The 21565-nt window shown below is 44.6% G+C and overlaps 1 protein-coding gene across 1 annotated transcript; it reads right to left on the bottom strand.

Annotated features, from left to right (window-relative positions):
* Positions 1-15073: 15073 nt before the first annotated feature.
* On the bottom strand, positions 15074-18369 carry LOC119335989 (subtilisin-like protease SBT5.3). Its single transcript, XM_037608031.1, has 8 exons — positions 18073-18369; positions 17875-17972; positions 17506-17779; positions 16797-17432; positions 16470-16718; positions 16241-16358; positions 15932-16145; positions 15074-15848 (listed from the first exon to the last, which is right to left on the bottom strand). Exons 1-8 carry the CDS (start codon positions 18306-18308, stop codon positions 15277-15279), a joined length of 2397 nt encoding a protein of 798 aa, XP_037463928.1. The 5' UTR covers positions 18309-18369; the 3' UTR covers positions 15074-15276.
* Positions 18370-21565: the final 3196 nt, after the last annotated feature.

The raw sequence follows: 21565 nt of genomic DNA, 5'->3' as shown, positions 1-21565 counted from the left end.
GGTGGTTTTGTTTTCTTTCACTAACGGAGCTTATAAGATTTCCTGTTGAGTTTTGTGTTGTGAAGTTTTCAAGTTTTGGGTAAAGCTTTTATGGACTATGGAATAAAGAGTGGCAAGAGCCTAAGCTTGGGGATGCTTATGGCACCCCAAGATATTCAAGAATAGCCAAAAGCCTAAGCTTGGGGATGCCCCGGGAAGGGATCCCCTCTTTCGTCTTCGTTCATTGGTAACTTTACTTGGAGCTATATTTTTATTCGCTACATGATATGTGTTTTGCTTGGAGCGTCGTGTATGATATTGGTATTTGCTTGTTAGTTTACCACAATCATCCTTGCTGTAACACACCTTTTTGGAGAAGCCTATTTGATTATAATTTGCTAGAATACTCTATGTGCTTCACTTATATCTTTTGAACTTGATAGTTTTTGCTCTAGTGCTTCACTTATATCTTTTAGAGCATGGTGGTGGATTAATTTTATAGAAATTGCTAGTCTCTCATGCTTCACTTATATTATTTTGAGAGTCTCTTAGAACAGCATGGTATTTGCTATGGTTTTAATTTGGTCCTAGAATGATGAGCATCCAAGTTGGGTCTAATAAAAACTATCTTAGAAAGTGAATTGGATGCTATGATCAATTTGATGCTTGATAATTGTTTTGAGATATGGAGGTAGCAATATTAAAGTCATGCTAGTTGGGTGATTATGGATTTAAAGAATGCTTGTGTTGAAGTTTGTGATTCCCATAGCATGCACGTATGGTGAACTGCTTTGTGATGAAGTTGGAGCACAATTTTATTTATTGATTGTCTTCCTTATGAGTGGCAGTCGGGGACGAGCGATGGTGTTTTCCTACCAATCTATCCCCCTAGGAGCATGCGTGTAGTTCTTTGGTTTTTGATGACTTCTAAATTTTTAAAACAAGTATATGAGTTCTTTTGATTAATGTTGAGTCCATGGATTATACGCACTCCTTTCACCCCTCCATTATTGCTAGCCTCTCTTGTATCGTGCAACTTTCGCCGGTACCATACACCCACCATACTCCTTCCTCAAAACAGCCACCATACCTACCTATTATGGCATTTCCATAGCCATTCCGAGATATATTGCCATGCAACTTTCCACCGTTCCGTTCATATGACACATATTACTTTTGTCATATTGCTTTTTACATGAACATGTAGTTGACATTGTATTTGTGGCAAAGCCACCGTTCATAATTCTTTCATACATGTCACTCTTGATTCATTTCATATCCTGGTACACCGCCGGAGGCATTCATATAGAGTCATATTTTGTTCTAAGTATTGAGTTGTAATTATTGAGTTGTAAAAAAATAAAAGTATGATGATCATCATTATTAGAGCATTGTCCCAGTGAGGAAAGGATGATGGAGACTATGATTCCACCATAAGTCGGGATGAGACTCCGGACGAAATATAAAAAAAAAGAGGCCATAAAAATAAAGAAGAGGCCCAAATAAAAAAAAGAGAAAAGGAGAGAAGGGACAATGCTACTATCCTTTTACCACACTTGTACTTCAAAGTAGCACCATGATCTTCATGATAGAGACTCTCATATGTTTTCACTTTCATTTACTAGTGAGATTTTTTCATTATAGAACTTGGCTTGTATATTCCAATGATGGGCTTCCTCAAAATGCCCTAGGTCTTCGTGAGCAAGCAAGTTGGATGCACCCCACTAGTTTTCTTTTGTTGAGCTTTCATATATTTATAGCTCTAGTGCATCCGTTGCATGGCAATCCCTACTCACTCACATTGATATCTATTAATGGGCATCTCCATAGCCCGTTGATACGCCTAGTTGATGTGAGACTATCTTCTCCTTTTTTGTCTTCTCCACAACCACCGTTCTATTCCACATATAGTGCTATGTCCATGGCTCACGCTCATGTATTGCGTGAAAGTTGAAAAAGTTTGAAATTATTAAAGTATGAAACAATTGCTTGGCTTGTCATCGGGGTTGTGCATGATTAAATACTTTGTGTGATGAAGATAGAGCATAGCCAGACTATATGATTTTGTAGGGATAACTTTCCTTTGGCCATGCTATTTTGAGAAGACATGATTACTTGCTTAGTATGCTTGAAGTATTCCTATTTCTTATATCAATATGAACTTTTATTTTGTATTACTTGGATCTGAACATTCATGCCACAATGAAAGAAAATTACATTATGAATTATGCTAGGTAGAAATCCACATCAAAAAATCTCTTTTTATCATTTACCTACTCGAGGACGAGCAGGAATTAAGCTTGGGGATGCTTGATATGTCTCCAACGTATCTATAATTTTTTATTGTTCCATGCTATTATATTACCTGTTTTGGATGCTTATGGGCTTTATTTTACATATTTATATCATTTTTGGGACTAACCTACTAACCGGAGGCCCAACCCATATTGCTGTTTTTTTTTCCTATTTCAGTATTTCGAAGAAAAGTAATATCAAACGGAGTCCAAATGGAATGAAACCTTCGGGAGCGTTATTTTTGGAACAAATCTGATCCGGAGAGCCTGGAGTGAAAGTCAAGAAAGCTCTGAGGGCCCCACGAGATAAGAGGGCGCCCCCCCCCCCCTGTAGGGCGTGTCCCCTGTCTCGTGGGCCCCTCGGGCGTCCACCGACGTACTTCTTCCTCCTATATATACCTACGAACCCCGAAAACATCCAGGGGCACCACGAAACACAATTTCCACCACCGTAACCTTCTGTATCCGCGAGATCCCATCTTGGAGCCTTCGCCGGCACTCTGCCGGAGGGGGAATCGACCATGGAGGGCCTCTACATCAACATCCTTGCCCCTCCTATGAGTTGTGAGTAGTTTACCACAGACCTACGGGTCCATAGTTATTAGCTAGATGGCTTCTTCTCTCTTTTTGGATCTCAATACAATGATCTCCCCCTCTCTTGTGGAGATCTATTCGATGTAATCTCTTTTTCTAGTGTGTTTGTCAAGATTCGACGAATTGTGAGTTTATGTTCATATTTATCTATGGTTATTAATTGAATCTTCTCTGAATTCTTTTATGAATGATTGAGTTATCTTTGCAAGTCTCCTCGAATTATCAGTTTGGTTTGGCCTACTAGATTGATCTTTCTTGCCATGGGAGAAGTGTTTAGCTTTGGGTTCAATCTTGCGGTGTTCTTACCCAGTGACAGAAAGGTTTCAAGACACGTATTGTGTTGTTGCCATCAAGGATAACAAGATGGGGTTTATGTTGGAAATATGCCTTAGAGGCAATAATAAATTGGTTATTATTATATTTCCTTGTTCATGATAATCGTTTATTATCTATGCTATAATTGTATTGATAGGAAACTCAGATACATGTGTGGATACATAGACAACACCATGTCCCTAGTAAGCCTCTAGTTGACTAGCTCGTTGATCAACAGATGGTTACGGTTTCCTGACCATGGACATTGGATGTCGTTGATAACGGGATCACATCATTTGGAGAATGATGTGATGGACAAGACCCAATCCTAAGCCTAGCACAAAGATCGTGTAGTTCATATGCTAAAGCTTTTCTAATGTCAAGTATCTTTTCCTTAGACCATGAGATTGTGCAACTCCCGGATACCGTAGGAATGCTTTGGGTGTACCAAATGTCACAACGTAACTGGGTGGCTATAAAGGTGCACTACAGGTATCTCCGAAAGTGTCTGCTGGGTTGGCACGAATCGAGACTGGGATTTGTCACTCTGTGTAAACGGAGAGGTATCTCTGGGCCCACTCGGTAGGACATCATCATAATGTGCACAATGTGACCAAGGGGTTGATCACGGGATGATGTGTTAAAGAACGAGTAAAGAGACTTGCCGGTAACGAGATTGAACAAGGTATCGGTATACCGACGATCGAATCTCGGGCAAGTACAATATCGTTAGACAAAGGGAATTGTATACGGGATCGATTGAGTCCTTGACATCATGGTTCATCCGATGAGATCATCGTGGAACATGTGGGAGCCAACATGGGTATCCAGATCCCGTTGTTGGTTATTGACCGGAGAACGTCTCGGTCATGTCTGCATGGTTCCCGAACCCGTAGGGTCTACACACTTAAGGTTCGATGACGCTAGGGTTATAGGGAATAGATATACGTGGTTACCGAATGTTGTTCGGAGTCCCGGATGAGATCCTGGACGTCACGAGGAGTTCCGGAATGGTCTGGAGGTAAAGATTTATATATGGGAAGTCCTATTTTGGCCACCGAAAAATGTTCGGGATTTTTCGGTATTGTACCGGGAAGGTTCTAGAAGGTTTCGGAGTGGGGCCCACCTGCATGGGGGGACCCACATGAACGTGGGTAGTGGGGGCAAGGCCCCACACCCCTGGTCAAGGCGCACCAAGATCCCCCCTTAGAAGGAATAAGATCATATCCCGAAGGGATAAGATCAAGATCCCTAAAAGGGGGGGATAACAATCGGTGGGGAAAGGAAAGGATGGGATTTCTTTCCTCCCACCTTTGCCAACGCCCCAATGGACTTGGAGGGCAAGAAATAATCCCCCTCCACCCCTATATATAGTGGGGAGGCGCATGGGAGCTGCACCCTTGCCCCTGGCGCAGCCCTCCCCTCTCCCAAGTCCTCCTCTCCCGCGGTGCTTGGCGAAGCCCTGCAGGATTGCCACGCTCCTCCATCACCACCACACCGTCGTGCTGCTGCTGGATGGAGTCTTCCCCAACCTCTCCCTCTCTCCTTGCTGGATCAAGGCATGGGAGACATCACCGGGCTGTACGTGTGTTGAACGCGGAGGTGCCGTCCGTTCGGCACTAGGATCTCCAGTGATTTGGTCACGACGAGTACGACTCCTTCAACCCCGTTCTCTTGAACGCTTCCGCTTAGTGATCTACAAGGGTGTGTAGATGCACTCTCCTTCCCCTTGTTGCTAGTTTCTCCATAGATAGATCTTGGTGACACGTAGGAAAATTTTGAATTTCTGCTATGTTCCCCAATAGTTTATATCATATTGCATGAGTTTATCCCTCTACATCATATCATCTTTCTTAATGCGTTACTCCGTTCTTATGAACTTAATACTCTAGATGCATGCTGGATAGCGGTCGATGTGTGGAGTAATAGTAGTAGATGCAGGTAGGAGTCGATCTACTTGTTTTGGATGTGATGCCTATATACATGATCATGCCTAGATAACGTCATAATTATTCGCTTTTCTATCAATTGCTTGACAGTAATTTGTTCACCCACCGTAATACTTATGCTCTCGAGAGAAGCCTCTAGTGAAACCTATGGCCCCCGGGTCTATCTCTTATCATATTTGCTTTCAATCTACTTTTATTTGCATCTTTACTTTTCTTGCATCTATATCATAAAATACCAAAAATATATTTATCTTATCATACTATCTCTATCAGATCTCACTTTCACAAGTGGCCGTGAAGGGATTGACAACCCCTTTTGCGTTGGTTGCGAGTTCTCAGTTTGTTTGTGTAGGTGCGTGGGACTTTTGAGGAGCCTCCTACTGGATTGATACCTTGGTTCTCAAAAACTGAGGGAAATACTTACGCTACACTTGCTGCATCACCCTCTCCTCTTCGGGGAAAACCAAAGCTAGCTCAAGACGTAGCAGGCTCCTTTATAAAGGGGGAAGAATATCAGGCGTCCCCAGACGTGGTCGCTCGGGACTTGCCTAGAAACACGGGGTCATGCCAACAGGCACGGTTGGATTACCCATACCCGTATTGATGAGAATCCCGTAGTAAGGGGGACACGATCTCTGCTCTAACAGGACGTGCCAAGGAAACCGTCTCGTGGTGTGTGCAGTAGCAAGTTGTAAAAACGGTTCGAATAAAAACCGAACCGCGGCGTGATGTCACTTTTCAAAGAATTGTCAGCAGATTAGATTCATGGATTATTATTCTCTCTACGGTGGTATATGGAATTTATCTTACAGAGCCGGACATGGTCCTTGTGTTCGGAATTAATTTCGGAGTATTCGGAGGTGGAACCCGCCTCGCAATGACGAAGACAATCTACGCTCCGGACTCATCGTCATTGAAGCCTGGTTCACGGGCTATTGAGGGAGTCCTGGATAAGGGGGTATCCGGACAGCCGGACTATATACTTTGGCCGGACTGTTGGACTATGAAGATACAAGATAGAAGACTTCGTCCCGTCTCCGGATGGGACTCTCTTTGGCGTGGAAGGCAAGCTTGGCGATTCGGATGTAGATCTCCTTCTCTGTAAACCGACTTTGTGTAACCCTAGCCCTCTCCGGTGTCTATATAAACCGGAGGGTTTAGTCCATAGGACACAACAACAACAATCATACCATAGGCTAGCTTCTAGGGTTTGGCCTCTCTGATCTCGTGGTAGATCAACTCTTGTAATAATCATATCATCAAGATCAATCAAGCAGGCAGTAGGGTATTACCTCCATCGAGAGGGCCCGAACCTGGGTAAACATCGTGTCCCCAGCCTCCTGTTACCATTAGCCTTAGACGCATGGTCCGAGACCCCCTACCCGAGATCCATCGGTTTTGACACCGATAGGGGGCACCCCATAAAAACACAAGTTGAGAATTGTTTTAGCCGTGTGCGGTGCCCCCCTCCACAGTTACACACCTGGGTCATATCGTCGTAGTGCTTAGGCGAAGCCCTGCGCCAGTAACTTTGTCATCACCGTCACCACGCCGCCGTGCTGACGAAACTCTCCCTCGACCTCAGCTGGATCTAGAGTTCGTGGGACGCCACCGAGCTGAACGTGTGCAGATCGCAGAGGTGTCGTACCTTCGGTGCTAGGATCGGTCGGATCGTGAAGACATACGACTACATCAACCATGTTCTAGTAACGCTTCCGCTTTCGGTCTACGAGGGTACGTGGACACACTCTCCCCTCTCGTTGCTATGCATCTCCTAGATAGATCTTGCGTGATCGTAAGATTTTTTTTTGAAATTACCGCATTCCCCAACATGCATTACTCTGTTTCTCCATGAACTTAATACACTAGATGCATGTTGGATAGCAGTCGATGTTGGAGTAATAGAGTAGATGCAGGCAGGAGTCGTTCTACTAATCTTTGACGTGATGCCTATATATTGATCATTGCCTTGAATATCATCATAATTATTCGATCTTCTATCAATTGCCCAACATTTAGTTGTTTACCTGTTGTATGCTATTTTCTCAAGAGAAACCACTAGTGAAATCTACGGCCGCTGGGTTTATTCTTTATCATATTTGCCTTGAGATCTATTTTTATTTGCTTTTGTTTTCAGATTTATATTTTCAAAAACCCAAAAATATCTTGCTGCATTTTTTTGCTATTTACTAGGTAATTGCTCATGCATTGCAGCGGGAGCGTACATACTTTCATGTCTCAACACCAATTGTGTAACACATAATTTTGTGATCCTTGTGCACATCATTGTCTATCTTTTTACTATTAAACCAACTTTTCTTCTTTGATATTTTTTACTTGTATAAATCAATTTCTTATTAGTCTGTCCACTATCTCCTCCGTACAAATAATGAGAGTAATTATGCACTTGCAATGCATGTCTTCATCTTGGGTAATCTACTAATCTAAATTAAACACATATTGTTGCCGCTAGATGAACACTTCACATAGTACATTACATCCAAATACATATTACCTATACATACTTCATTTCTCTAACAACTTCAAGGATATTTTGTTCAACTTAACTGAAGTGACATTACACATCTTGAATAATACGAAGTAAATAAAATATATAGAAAGGAGGATCAAACAAAACATGCATAACAACATCCAAATTTAGAAATAGCAACTATTGTATTAAGGAATTGCAAGGATACATGAATCCAATAATCCATAGTTATTCAATCTATCCAAACTATTAGCCACCTTGCAATCCAATGCTTATGCCTTGGGAACCAATTTAACAACCATTTTCTTGTTTTAATGTCACTAATGAAATTGTTATAGCTTGAGCATTCATCAGTTTGGCACAACTTTGCTAGGTTTAATCATATGAATATATTGTTTTCATAAGATATGAAAATGCCCAAAGAAAGGATTGAACAAGCTTTAAGAGCAAAAGAAATCTACCAACAATCATCCAACTAATGAAATTGCCAATCTTAGATCCAGTCTAGAGGATGTTTGATAGTCTGGATGCATCATGAAGTAAATAACTACTTTGAGCACCCACCTGATCATGCCAAAGCGAATGAACGACGGCTTAATCTTTATAGAACTATAATATGTATACATATCACAAGCTCATACCTTTCAAGTCTGAGAAAATAGTGCAGGAAATATACGATGTGCATTTTTTCAGGGCAGTTTAATTCCATATCAGCTTTAATTCTTGTACTTCATCTCATTAGAAAAATATATAGCTATTAGCACAATGAGTGAAGTCTGTCGTGCTGGTGTTCAAGAGGATCATGCAAGAGGCAGATTAGTGGAACACTATATGTTTTTGAGATTAAGTTTTTGTACATCTGATTCTACTTTGTTTCGGCACTAATATCTTCACTAATATATGATTGAAAGTGTCATATACACTGAGAAAATGTGTTCCATTTCATTCTCGTGTGGGAGTGCTCAACTCTCTTCCGGAAGTGTTGCATGCTCCAGAATATGTGGTGACATTATTACAGGAAGCAGATACAATGAACAATGTTGCTCAGTTAGTTTATGTAATCTGTATAAAAAACCTAGAAAAAGCCATGTGAACATGAGTGCCTTTGCTTATATGGGGGCATATAGACAATAAAATCATGCTCTTCAGAAGTTAGGAGAGGCACATGAGTACTGAATTCTCACTTTCTGCATCCGCGCACTGATGGAAGACCCCCGGATGTTACAAGGTAGCAACCTGGCCCACTGTATAACACCGTCTTGTCCAAAGCGACATCTGCGGATCCCCAAGCCGTGCCTTCTTTATAGATGACACCCCATTGAATTCCTACAATTAAAAGATCATAGTGTTAGACGAAACACAACCGCATTCTACAGAGCAGTAGCACCAGCTCCATCTGGGACCATAGCTGTTGCTTTCATTGCTAGACGCACTCCCTGGCTCACCTCCTCCCGACGATGAGCTCGTAGGCGCACGCCCTCCACAACCCGATTCGCCTCCTCATCTCCATGCATGTATGGTGGCGGACGCCACCAGCACAGCCATGGTGTCACATGCTCTTCTTTGGTGGGGCTGAAGGAGCAGTGGTCGCGGCCCCTGTTGCTAGGCAATGCTCCCTTGAACATCCGTAGTAGCCACCTCGCCATCTGATATAGGTACACCGAGCGTATCAGGCTGTTGTCGATCTGCTTCGAGAGTACCCCGGATGCCGAGCTCCTAGCCAAGCCACCTGTTGTGCGTTGGTCACTTGTGGCATGAAGCGGCAATCGGACTTGATCCCAATGCATGGCCCAAATGTCCTGGTCCTCAGCACATTGTTGCTCGCTAAGTAGGGAGGATGGAAGCAGGGAGGAGGGATTAGGGGAAGGAGAGCCAGTGATTTCTGTGGCAATTAAGGAGATAGACGAGAGGGCTACGGGAAAGATTGATTACTGGGGAAACAAATTGATATGGGAGCAAACATGCCTAAATTGATGAGGTGAGGGCGAGGGGCACGTTGGAAGGGGAGGTGGACGGAAGAGGTAAGACGTAAGAGGGTAAACCGAACCTTACAGTTCTTTTAGGTAGTAGAGATTTTATTTCGCGTTTTTTCGATATCTATTTATCCAATCTACACAAATTTGATCCCGCCAACTTGACTATTTCTGGTTGCGTTGCCCATAGAGGGATTGACAACCCCTCATAAGTGTCAGGTTGCAAGTATTTGTTCTTTGTGTGCAGATACCATTTACATAGTGTTGCTTGGTTCTCCTACTGAATTGATACCTTGATTTCATAACTGAGGGAAATACCTACCGTAGTTGTGTTGCATCATCCCTTCCTCTTTGGGGAAATACCGATGTAGTTCATGCGACATCACATGCCGGACGGGACGGCCCGACAACGTCCCCCGCACTGCGATGGAGGGCGAAGGGGGACGACACGTCACTTTGTGAACTGCCTCAGCTGCTGCCGCCCTGATATAGACAGAAGCAGCGCGAAGCAATGCAGAGAAAGGCCGCATCGACGTCTCTCTCGTCGCCATTTGAGCAGGAGCCAATGCGGTCGTCCACCATTGATCAGATTGGGAAGAGGATATGAAGGATTGGAAAGAGGATAGAACGGATTGAGAAGAGGAGAGGACAGAAAGAGTGGGGTGGACTGAGGTCTAGAGCTCATTGGAGGGGATATACGTGAGGTCGGGGTGGGCCAGACTGACGTGACGGACGCGCACGACGCATCCAGACTGCCACATATCCGTTTCATATTTGAGGTGGATATGATGGGCACCGGATAACCCGGTCGTTTTAGAACAGTTTAAGACGCCGAGGTGGGTCGGTTTTTTAAGTGAGCGCTCAGCCCACCTGGGCTTTTGAGACGGGCTCGAGGCCTCGCTATAGATTGCTCTAAGGCGTGGCGGCAAAGTAGCGACCATCGCCAACTCTTTCTATCTACTAGTAAGATGCCCGTGTATTGCACGGAACACCAAGATTGTTCCATGGCCTTCTAGATGTGGTGGGGAAGAGATAAAGCTGATTGTGAGAGACAAAGAGTTGTTTGTAAATATGAAAGAAAACAAGTGTGGACATCTTTTGTAAAACTGCATCAGTTTGCTTTGTATGCGTCAGATTTAGATACGACGGCTATTGGTGAAAGATGACAGACACATCATCATCAATAACTCAGGTTTTTATAGAGTATAAGATGATTATATGATTCCTGCGTACGTGTTTGCGCTGTGGAAAGGTACATCACAACAGGACGAGTGATCTGCAGGCGGATATCACTTTATTATCCAACTACTAGCATATCTCGACTATTTTCATATTTTCACAAAGATGGGGTTGAGCTCGCACTATGTGATGGAGATGTTCTGATGTAGTAGTTCCAGCAAAGATGAAAAATAATGCCAGACTATTTTAAGCACTAGAAGTACATCATATCTGATCCGATCTTTTATCTTGACCTCTTTCAACTAAAGGGAACAGTGAGTGCAATTGGGACGTGATATTTTATTCTTGACAGAACATCAGGAAGTGGGCAGGAGATCCATTTATATGTCTGATTTATGAGATAAACTAAACTGAAAACAATACATAGCATTATTGAAGGACGACCGTTCTAAACCCCTACAAGAGAGAACAGCTAGCTAAACTAGGTCAGAAGGGTCGTCTAATACATGAGACAACTCGATTTGTAATAAAGACCCACCATCAAAACAGCTTAAATGATCGCAATCATGTGCGGCGCTCATGCAACAGTATATGGGTATCTCCAACGATTATCCTTAAGCCACTTATGTCATCCAACGTTGTACCTCATCCGTCCGCGGATCGATCCGAATGTCCGTATAACCGTAAACTAAAGGCAAACTTAGATGGCTTTACGGGAGTCCGGACACCAACCACGTAGGACTCTGCCACCCCCGCCCAACCGAAATCTCTCACTCCGTCCCCTTTTCTTTCACTCCACTCCTGCTCCCCCTACCTTTCATCCGAACCCTCGTCGTCTGACGCCGTCACTGTACCTCTTCGGTCGTCGCCCAGACATCCTCGGACGTCCGCAGACCCCACCCACATGCTTGCGCGCCTTGAACTACGCTAGTGTCCACCCAGGAATCCCTTGTAGACATATACCCTCCGCACCCCTGTTGATGTCGTCCATGACTGACACCACGCCTGGCAAGTGTTGGGTCAAATGACATTGAGTTTTTTAACTTCTTGTTGTTCTCTAGAGAATCACGCACGATAGTGGGGCACTCGGCGATCGAGGATGAGTTGTTGTGCGATGCGTGGTTGGCCGTTTATGAGGACTTTTTAGGAATGAACGAGGACCCAAACTTTCGGCACGCGCTCTACGACATGCACGTCATCCTTGAACGCAGTGTGAAGTCGCTAATGCATCGGTGGTACACCATCTACGACTCTGTCATGAAGTTTTAGGTGTGATTCACCGAGTGCAGATAAGGTGGCCATTGGGTTCGTCAACCATGGAGATCATAAGTGTTGCTTTCTATTACGCTATATGTTGGTTAATTTATTTATTCAATCGATGTTGATCTACACGTTTTATAGCTGGCATGTGTTGCCATGATGTACTACAGGACTGAGGCCATCTCATGCATTTTTGGATGAAGCTTAAGAACAGTTTGTGTGAGACGACATGTGCTGGTTCTAACTCTAGTATGGTTGATTTGGATTAGATGATTTCGAAAAACTTGTTGAACATTCGGTTATCTCGTTGAATTTGAACTATTGTTGTACTAGAGATATTTGCATGCTATTTATGGAAGAATTGTGCTATTTTCTATAATTACTTTGAGTGTCGTGGGCTTGTTTTACTTAAACGGACGAAATATCGTCTATTTTATGTAAATTATGTCCGAACTTTGCTGAATTTCATCGAGTTTGATGAAATTTGTTCGGATTGTTGAAATTCAGTTTGAAATTTATGCAGGTATGGTTGGATGGCCAACTCTCGCAACACTGTCAGTGGACTGGTCCCTACCATCCGCGGACATATACAGTGCCCGGTTCAAGATGCCCTTACACATGATAGCGCAAAGGGTAGTAGTGGAGCGTGATTCCTGTTGTTTTTGCAACTAGCGCACGCACGCTCAACCTTGGGCTTGGTTTCTTCTTTTCTCATTCGCGCATACATTTGCATTCTTATTTCTTTCCAACGGTTTTGAGAACCATCGTTTCACCGGTTTTTTCTGCGGTGGTTTTTGCTGGTTTTTTCCATTTGTTTTTTTATTCTTTTTTTTTAGTTTTCTATTTTCTTTTTTGTTTGTGTTTAAAAAATCTAAATGGCAAACCTTTTAAATTCTTGAACATTTCTTCAAAGTTCGTGAATTGTTTTTCAAATTGGCAGACTTTATTCAAATAAATAAACCTTTTAATTCGTGAAAAAAATCAAACTCATGAATTTGTTTGAGTTCATGAAATTTTTTTTAATTCATGAACTTTTTACAAATTATAAAAAATTTCAAGATAATGATTTTTTAAAATTTAAAAGTCTTAAGTAAAAAAGTTTAAAAAAATGACGAGTAGTATTTTGTGCCATGTTTTCCCAAATCCATGTACGCTTTCTAAATCCATGAAGGTCATGGATTTAGAAAGCGTACATGGATTTGGAAAGGTTCGCAGATTTTAAAAAATCACTAATTTGGAAAAGGTTCACTCGTTCTAAAAAAGGTTGATGAATTTGGAAGAAGTTCAAGCATTTTAAAAACTGTTCGTGAATTTATAAAAAAATGCTCAAAAACTTGAATATTATTCACCCATCTTAAAAATTACGTGAATAAAAAAATAAAAAATAAAGAGTGAACAATACCTGTCCTACAAAAACAATAATAAACAAAAAAGAACGCAAAACCAGACAAATGAACATTCTAGAACGTTCCCAAAACAAGAAAAAGTAAGCACTATTTACTGTGCTACATGGACCATTCTTATTTTTTTTAACACTGACGCAAACGCTAGTATATACTCGCATGCACTCACCCTACATGGTCCATCCGTTAGCGATCTGATTCTGTGCGATGAGCTAACTGTTTGGTCAAGAAAAAAATATAAATGACGCCTAAGGGGTGACGGTTGTGTGTGCCAGCTGACAGGTACAAGTAAATCCAGCACTCTAAAAGTAAAAAAAAAAAAGGCCGAATAGGGATTGCGGGCGCTCCCGTAGTGGAGCGTGTACCACTTGTGAATAATTTAAAAAAAAAACACTCCCTTTGTTTTTTATTTCCCTGCATATTAGTTTTTTCTGAAGTCAAACTTTACAACGTCAAATCAATACCACTAGATGCATCATTAAATATATTTTCACCTCAAATAATTATGTTGTTATAAATGTTCATATTATTTTCTATAAACTTGATCAAATTTAATAAAATTTGACTTTTGTCATAGTTAATAAATGGACTAAATAAAAATGGAGGGAATACTACCATGAAGTGTGAACGCGTAGTTTTGGGGTTTGAGCGATAGTGGTGGTATTTATGGCATTTAGTTTTTTTTGCTGAAATTTTGTATTGTACTAGTTGTTAGTATATTTTTATAAAGTTGATCAAACTTTGCAGTAATTAACTTGAAAAAAAATATTATTCACCTTATTTTCTAAGCACAAAAGAAATAAAGTTCGACATTAACTTTGTTTGATTGGCATATATAGATCGTTTGGTGGCACATATATATAAATATAAATTTCTTTTGATTTTAATAGAGGTTTGAACTGCAGGTGTATTATTTGAATTTCCAAAATTTAATGAAAATTCACTATAGCTTCCTAATATTATTGGAAGGCTAGGTACTACTCCCTCCGTCCCATAATATAAGAGTGTTTTTGACACTAGTGTAGTGTAAAAAAGCTTTTATATTATGAGACGGAGGGAGTAGTTTTCAAGATATTTTAATAAGAAAAAAAGTGCATCAATTTAACTGATCTTTAATCTACCAATTAGTTTACTTAGAGTTAATTTTGTGTGGGGAGTTTTATCCATCCAAAATTCATGAATTTTTTTCAGGAATATTTCTAATAACAGAGGAAGTTATGATAAATGTTCAGGGTTTTCGAAGGACATATAGTAGTACTAGAACATTTTTACATGGCTTAAATTTGCATCATTCTCAGATTAAAGAAATGATGCCTATGACATGATTATGCTGCACAATGAACTCATAATTACTACTCCCTCCGTTCCTAAATATAAGTCTCTCTAAAGATTCCACTAGATGAACTACATACGGAACAAAATGATAAATCTACACTTAAAATGCATCTATATACATCCGTATGTGGTTTACAGTAAAATCTTTACGAAGACTTATATTTAGGAACGGAGGGAGTAGTACTGTACTAATTTGGACTCCGGACTCGGCCTCATAGCTTCGCCTCCTCTTCTCACCCGAATCGACTGACCCGAATTCAAAAGTCGGGCAACTTAAAAGAAAAAAACGCGCGACAGAAAATCACAGAAGTAATAAGAGTCTCATTTCCCATCATCTCGTTGTTATTCAATCGATGGTTACAAAACTGCCAAAGCTTATCCCCTAACGACCAGATTCACCGCCACTATAATTCATCCTCTCGCTACGTGCCCACCACTGCCTAATGAAAGCCTACGTAATCAATCCCAAACAAAAAATCTCGCAATCTCCTAATCCTGATCCCACTACATCTTGCGCCTCCTGATAGCCAGAGGAGTCCGCACCCGGTGGTTCCCTGGCCCGTCGGACCAGACAATGGCGCCGAACCCGTACCCTCCGGCGCCCTTGGGCGCCGGCACGAAGGGGACCCTCGCCACGAAGCTCACCTGGAACTCCTTCTCCTCGCCGACGGCGCCGAATGCCAGCGTGGTCGGCGTCACCGTCACCTGCACCCCTTCCGGCTCTCTGACGACGGCGGCCGTGTACGTGCTCCTCGGCGCGCCCACGTTCCTGACCCTGCGCCGCACCGTCGTCAGGCCGGCGAGGTCCGGCAGCGTGATGGACGGGTAGTTGAGGTCCCGCACGGCGACGGGGACGGCCGGGCACGCGTAGCGCGTCTCGTTGAACCTGCCCATTGCCGTCACGTTGTACCCGAGCGCGCAGAAGAAGTTGAGGTAGTCGCGGTACGAGGCGTCGTAGACGAGGCCCGGGTCCAGCGCGCGGGCCGGGAAGACGTGGCCGGAGCCATAGCTGAAGGGCGTCGCCGGCTGCAGGAAGGGATTCAGGATTGGCCGCTGCTCCAGGTCCAGGTCCGTCGCTGCACCAGGCAACAACCCAATGAGTCTGATGAACAGCTCGTCGTGGCAGACACACAGCAGTTGATGCGACGTTCGAACTCACCGGTGGTCATGATGGCCGACTTGATGGCGGCGGGGCTCCAGTCGGGGTGGAGGGTCTTGACGAGGCCGGCGATGCCGGCGACGTGCGGGCACGACATGGACGTGCCGGACTGGATGGTGAAGTCGACGCGGCGCTGGTCCCAGGGCCGGTCCGAGGGCGACGCCATGCCGCTCCACGGCGCGATGATGGTCACTCCCGGCGCGGTGACGTCCGGCTGCCACCCCAGTGAAAGAATTCACATCAAGTTGTTGACTTGGATACAAAATGAAATGAGGCTGTGCTTATGATCGATACGCAAAATCAGGCCACCTTTAGGATCTCCGGGTTGAGGACGTTGGGCCCCACCGACGAGAAGGAGGCCATGACCGGCGCCGGCCTCGCGCCGACGATTGTCGTCGCCTTCGAGATGAATCCGGAAGGAGGAGACCTTGACACGAGCACAAATTAATCCGCTCAGTAACCCAGTAGAACTAGGGCTCACATTATTGTTACAGAGGTTCTTGATTTGATTTGACATTGCGATCGAGGAGTGGCTTACGGGGTGGACTTGATGTACGCCATGAGCGCGAGCCCGTCGGTGTAGTTGATGTGCAGGGCCGGGAGAACGTGCGCGTCGGCGATGACGTTGCTCCCGCCTTCCTCGTCGTTGACGAGGACCATCCCGACCCCTCCGGCTCGGCGCACGGCCTCGCCCTTCTCCATCCTGCGGACGCCTCCTCTCACGCAGCACACCACGATCTTTCCCGTCACCTTGGCCGCGTCCAGGGAATCCAGCATGCACACCTGACTGCAGCGCGCAAATGAGCTCAACCTCAAGACAAGACTGTTGCGATGATGGAGCTCGGACGTCAGTGAGGGTGCTTACGCGTCCTCGACCGTCCTGCCGCGGGCGATGGCGTCGGTGGCGATGATCAAAGGGTAGAAGCCTTTCCCCCGGAGCGACGTCTCCGACAGGCTCTGCCCTTCCACCCTGGTGCGGTTGAAGATGAGGTAACCCGGGAAGGCCCTGTCGGTGGTGCTGGCGGCGACGGTGATCACCCACGGCGCGAGGTTGCTGACGGTGCCGAAGTCCGGGCCGTTGTTGGTGGCGGAGCAGACGACAGTGATGCCGGCCTTGGTGGCGTGGAGCGACCCGATGGCGACCGTGTCCTCGAAGAAGTCCCTCTGCTCGCCGCCCACGGACGCCGTGATGACGTGCACCCCGTCGGCGATGGCGGCCTCGAAGGCGGCCAGGATGTCGGCGTCGAAGCACTCGACGTCGTTCACGGGCGGGTTGAAGCAGACGCGGTACGCCGCCACGCGCGCGCGCGGGGAACCGCCCCTTGCCGTGCCGTTGCCGTAGCCGTAGGCGGAGGCGCCCTTGACCTGGGAGCCGCCCGCCGTGGCCAGCGTGTGCGTGCCGTGGCCGACATCGTCCCGCGGCGTGTTCAGCCTATCGGGGGGCGGGTGGCCCGCCTCCATCGCGTACCCCTTGTTGAAGTAGCGCGCGCCGATGAGCTTGCTGCGCATACAAAATCAGACCAAGATACCGCAGCTGAAATAATAACTAATCCGTAGATGACGAGGCTACGTACCTGTTGCATTTGAACTTGGGGTCGTGCTGGTTCTGGCAGATCCCCTTCCAGGTGTCCGGGATGGGCCCCATTTGGCCGTCGTTGAAGCTCAGGGACTCCGGCCACACGCCTGAGTCGAGGTTCCCGATGATGGTGTCCCTGCCGTACCTGGCCACCTCCCACGCCGACCACTGCGGGACAACGCCGGCCTTCTCGAGCCCCATGAACTCCCACGACCTCGTCGTCTGCATCCTCATGCCGCGGTTCGGGAACACCGAGACCACGCCGGGCCGCTCTGAAACACATCGATATGCCGGGATCTGAATTTCTGTCCGGCGCGAATACACGACACAAACATTTACTATGCATGCAGGAAGATGACTGGCTCACTGGCGATCGCTGCGGCGACGGCGGGCTCGAGCTTGGCGGCGAAGCCGTTGATGTTCTTGGTGTAGGAGTAGAAGATGGCGTCGCGCGCCTTCTCCCGGCTGCACGCACGTGTCGATCGATCAGCCGTGACACACATTTGACAAATTGCATTTCATCCTACGTAAGTGCACGGCGCGCGCATGCATGGAGTGCACTTACTCGCCCAAGACGGAGCCGAGGAGGTCGTAGTGCGACTCGGTGGCCAACGTGGACGCCTCCTCCGTCGAGACGCCGGCGCGATGGGAGTGGGCGCCGAGGTACACGATGTACGACGAGGACGACGGCGGCGGCTTCGTCCCGGCGGCGAGCGCGCAGAGGAGGAAAGAGACTGCCAGTGGGAGGAGAAGGCGGCGTGTGGACTGAGCGGCCGCTGCCGTGCCGGTCTCCATGGCCATGAGCACGTACGAGAGGGGCTGTCGATCGGTGCCCGCGGACAGGAAGCTCGATCGGGGAGGAAGCTGGCTATAAAGGAGGGGAGAGGAGTGGAGGCGGTGTGAGTGAGGGGTTAAGGCAGGAGGACTCTGTCTTTCTTGCCGCTCGTAATTCGCGTGGGCGGTTTCGGTTGATCTGCTAGATGGAGAGCGGTTACAGGGGAGACTGCCGCCATCGGTGTGCATGAAAGCACTGTAAATGGAGGCCAGCCTTTTATTTTGGCGTGGTAAAACATACTCCTACGTAAAAATCAAAGATTACAATCCTGATGGCAACATATAAATTCCATTTTAAGTTCGTAGCACAAAATTTAGCACAAATAGAAACCCGTTAACCAGATAGGTCTTGGACCGAGGCAACAGTAAAGAACAATACAAACCAGTTAACCGATACATGATACGTCCATTTTGCATCATGTGTTCCTACTGTTATTTATAGTGTTTTTAATCGTTATAACACTTTATGGAGAAATTCTATTGTATTTTCATTTTTAATATACAAGATTTATATGAAGAGGGAGATTGCCGGCAGCTGGATTCTGGACCTGAAAAAGCTACGTCAGAGATACCTATTCTGCACATCTTTAAATGAGCTGAAATTTGACGGAGATTTATTTTAAAATAAATAAAAATTATTAGAGAAAAGAAGTACCAGAGGGGGCCACCCAGGTGCCCACAAGGCACCAGCGCGCACTCCTCCGGTGCCCATCTTCTGGTATATAAATCCATTTGCCCTAGAAAAATAAAAGGACTTTAGGGATGGAGCGCCGCCATATCGAGGCGAAATTTGGTCAGGAGCATTTTTGCTCTCCGGCGGAGCGATTCTGCCGGGAATACTTTCCTCCGGGAGGCGGAAATCAAAGCCATCATCATCACCAACAACCCTTTCATCATGGGAGGATCAATCTTCATCAACATCTTCACCAGCACCATCTCATCTCAAACCCCAGTTCATCTCTTGTGTTCAATCTTTCTATCAAAACCACATATTGGTACGTGTGGGTGACTACTAGCGTTGATTACATCTTGTAATTGATGCTATTTGGTTTATTTGGTGTAAAAATATATGTTCAGATCCATTATGCTATTTAATACCCCTCTGAGCTTAAACATTAATGTGATTTATGAGTAGTTGTTTTTGTTCCTGAGGACATGGGAGAAGTCTTGTCATAAGTAATCATGTGAATTTGGGCCCTGGTGGCGCGCCCTGGTGGGTTGTGGAGGCCTCGGGCCTTCGTTTACGTTGATTCCACCTCGTAAAATTAACAAATAATCCAAAATAATTCTCCGTAGATTTTTATTACATTTGAACTTCGTTTGATATGGATTTTCTGTGAAACAAAAACATTCAACAAATAGGAACTGGCACTGGGCACTGCATAAGTAAGTTAGTCCAAATAAATCATATAAAAAGTTGTCAAAAGTATGTAAAAGTTGAATAATATTAGCATGAAACAATCAAAAATTATACATATGACGGAGACACATCAGTATCCCCAAGCTTTATTCCTCCTCGTCCTCGAGTAGGTAAATGATAAAAAAGATAATTTTTGATGTGGAATGCTACCTAGCATAAACTTGATCATATATCTAGTCATGGCATGAATATTAAGACATAAGTGATTCAAAGCAATAGTCTATAATTTGACATAAAGATATCGATACTCAGGCATCCCAATAAACAATCATGTCTTTCAGAATATCAACGCGAAAGAAAGTTATCCCTACAAAATCATATAGTCTTGTCATGCTCTGTCTTCTTAACACAAAGTATAAATGATGTACTACCCCAGTGTCAGCCAAGCAATTGGTTCATACTTTTTAACGCGCTTCAGCTTTTTCAACACTCATGCAATACATGAGCGCGAGCCATGGATACAACACTATGGGTGAAATAGAGTATGATGATAGGGTAAATATAAAGAAGAAAAAAGTAAGAAAGTCTCACATCGACGCGGCTAACCAACGGGCTATGAGATGCCCATTGATACGTCTCCGTCGTATCTACTGTCCAAACACTTTTGCCCTTGTTTTGGACTCTAACTTGCATGAAAAGGACCAAGGATATGTTTCTCGTTTATGGAGATGACAAAGAGCTAGTCGTAAATGGTTACGTCGATGCAAGCTTTGACATCCGGACGATTCTAAATCGCAAACCGGATACGTGTTTTTATTAAACGGTGGAGTTGTAAGTTGGTGCAGTTCTAAAAAAAGCGTCGTGGCGGGATCTACATGCGAAGGGGAGTACATAGCTGCTTCGGAAGCAGGAAATGAAGGAGTCTGGATGAAGGAGTTCATTTCCGATCTAGGTGTCATACCTAGTGCATCGGGACCAATGGAGATCTTCTGTGACAATACTAGTGCAATTGCCTTGGCAAAGGAATCCAGATTTCACAAGAGGACCAAGCACATCAAGAGACGCTTCAATTCCATTCGGGACCAAGTCCAGGTGGGAGACATAGAGATTTGCAAGATACATACAGATTTGAATGTTGCAGACCCGTTGACTAAGCCTCTTCCACGAGCAAAACATGATCAGCACCAAGACTCCATGGGTGTTAGAATCATTACAGTGTAATCTAGATTATTTAGTGCAAGTGGGCGACTGAAGGAAATATGCCCTAGAGGCAATAATAAAGTTATTATTTATTTCCTCATATCATGATAAATGTTTATTATTCATGCTATAATTGTATTAACCGGAAACATGATACATGTGTGAATACATAGACAAACATAATGTCACTAGTATGCCTCTACTTGACTAGCTCATTAATCAAAGATGGTTATGTTTCCTAACCATAGACATGTGTTGTCATTTGATTAACGGGATCACATCATTAGGAGAATGATGTGATTGACTTGACCCATTCCGTTAGCCTAGCACTTGATCATTTAGTATGTTGCTATTGCTTTCTTCATGACTTATACAAAGTTCCTACAACTATGAGATTATGCAACTCCTGTTTACCGAAGGAACACTTTGTGTGCTATCAAACGTCACAACGTAACTGGGTGATTATAAAGGAGCTCTACAGGTGTCTCCGAAGGTACATGTTGAGTTGGCGTATTTCGAGATTAGGATTTGTCACTCCGATTGTCGGAGAGGTATCTCTGGGCCCTCTCGGTAATGCACATCACTATAAGCCTTGCAAGCAATGTAGCTAATGAGTTAGTTACAGAATGATGCATTACGTAACGAGTAAAGAGACTTGCCGGTA

This window comes from Triticum dicoccoides, chromosome 7B, assembly GCF_002162155.2.
Source record: "Triticum dicoccoides isolate Atlit2015 ecotype Zavitan chromosome 7B, WEW_v2.0, whole genome shotgun sequence".
Classification (NCBI taxonomy): domain Eukaryota; kingdom Viridiplantae; phylum Streptophyta; class Magnoliopsida; order Poales; family Poaceae; genus Triticum; species Triticum dicoccoides.
This window is presented reverse-complemented; position numbering and strand designations above follow the sequence as displayed.

Bases quoted from the DNA above. Each gene is read 5' to 3' on its own strand.
- LOC119335989 (XM_037608031.1), bottom strand. From the start codon at position 18,308: ATGGCCATGGAGACCGGCACGGCAGCGGCCGCTCAGTCCACACGCCGC. The intron at 17,973-18,072 runs GTAAGTGCACTC...ACGTGCGTGCAG, and splicing joins CTCGGCTCCGTCTTGGGCGA to CCGGGAGAAGGCGCGCGACG. The intron at 15,849-15,931 runs GTGAGTTCGAAC...TGCCTGGTGCAG, and splicing joins GTCGGCCATCATGACCACCG to CGACGGACCTGGACCTGGAG.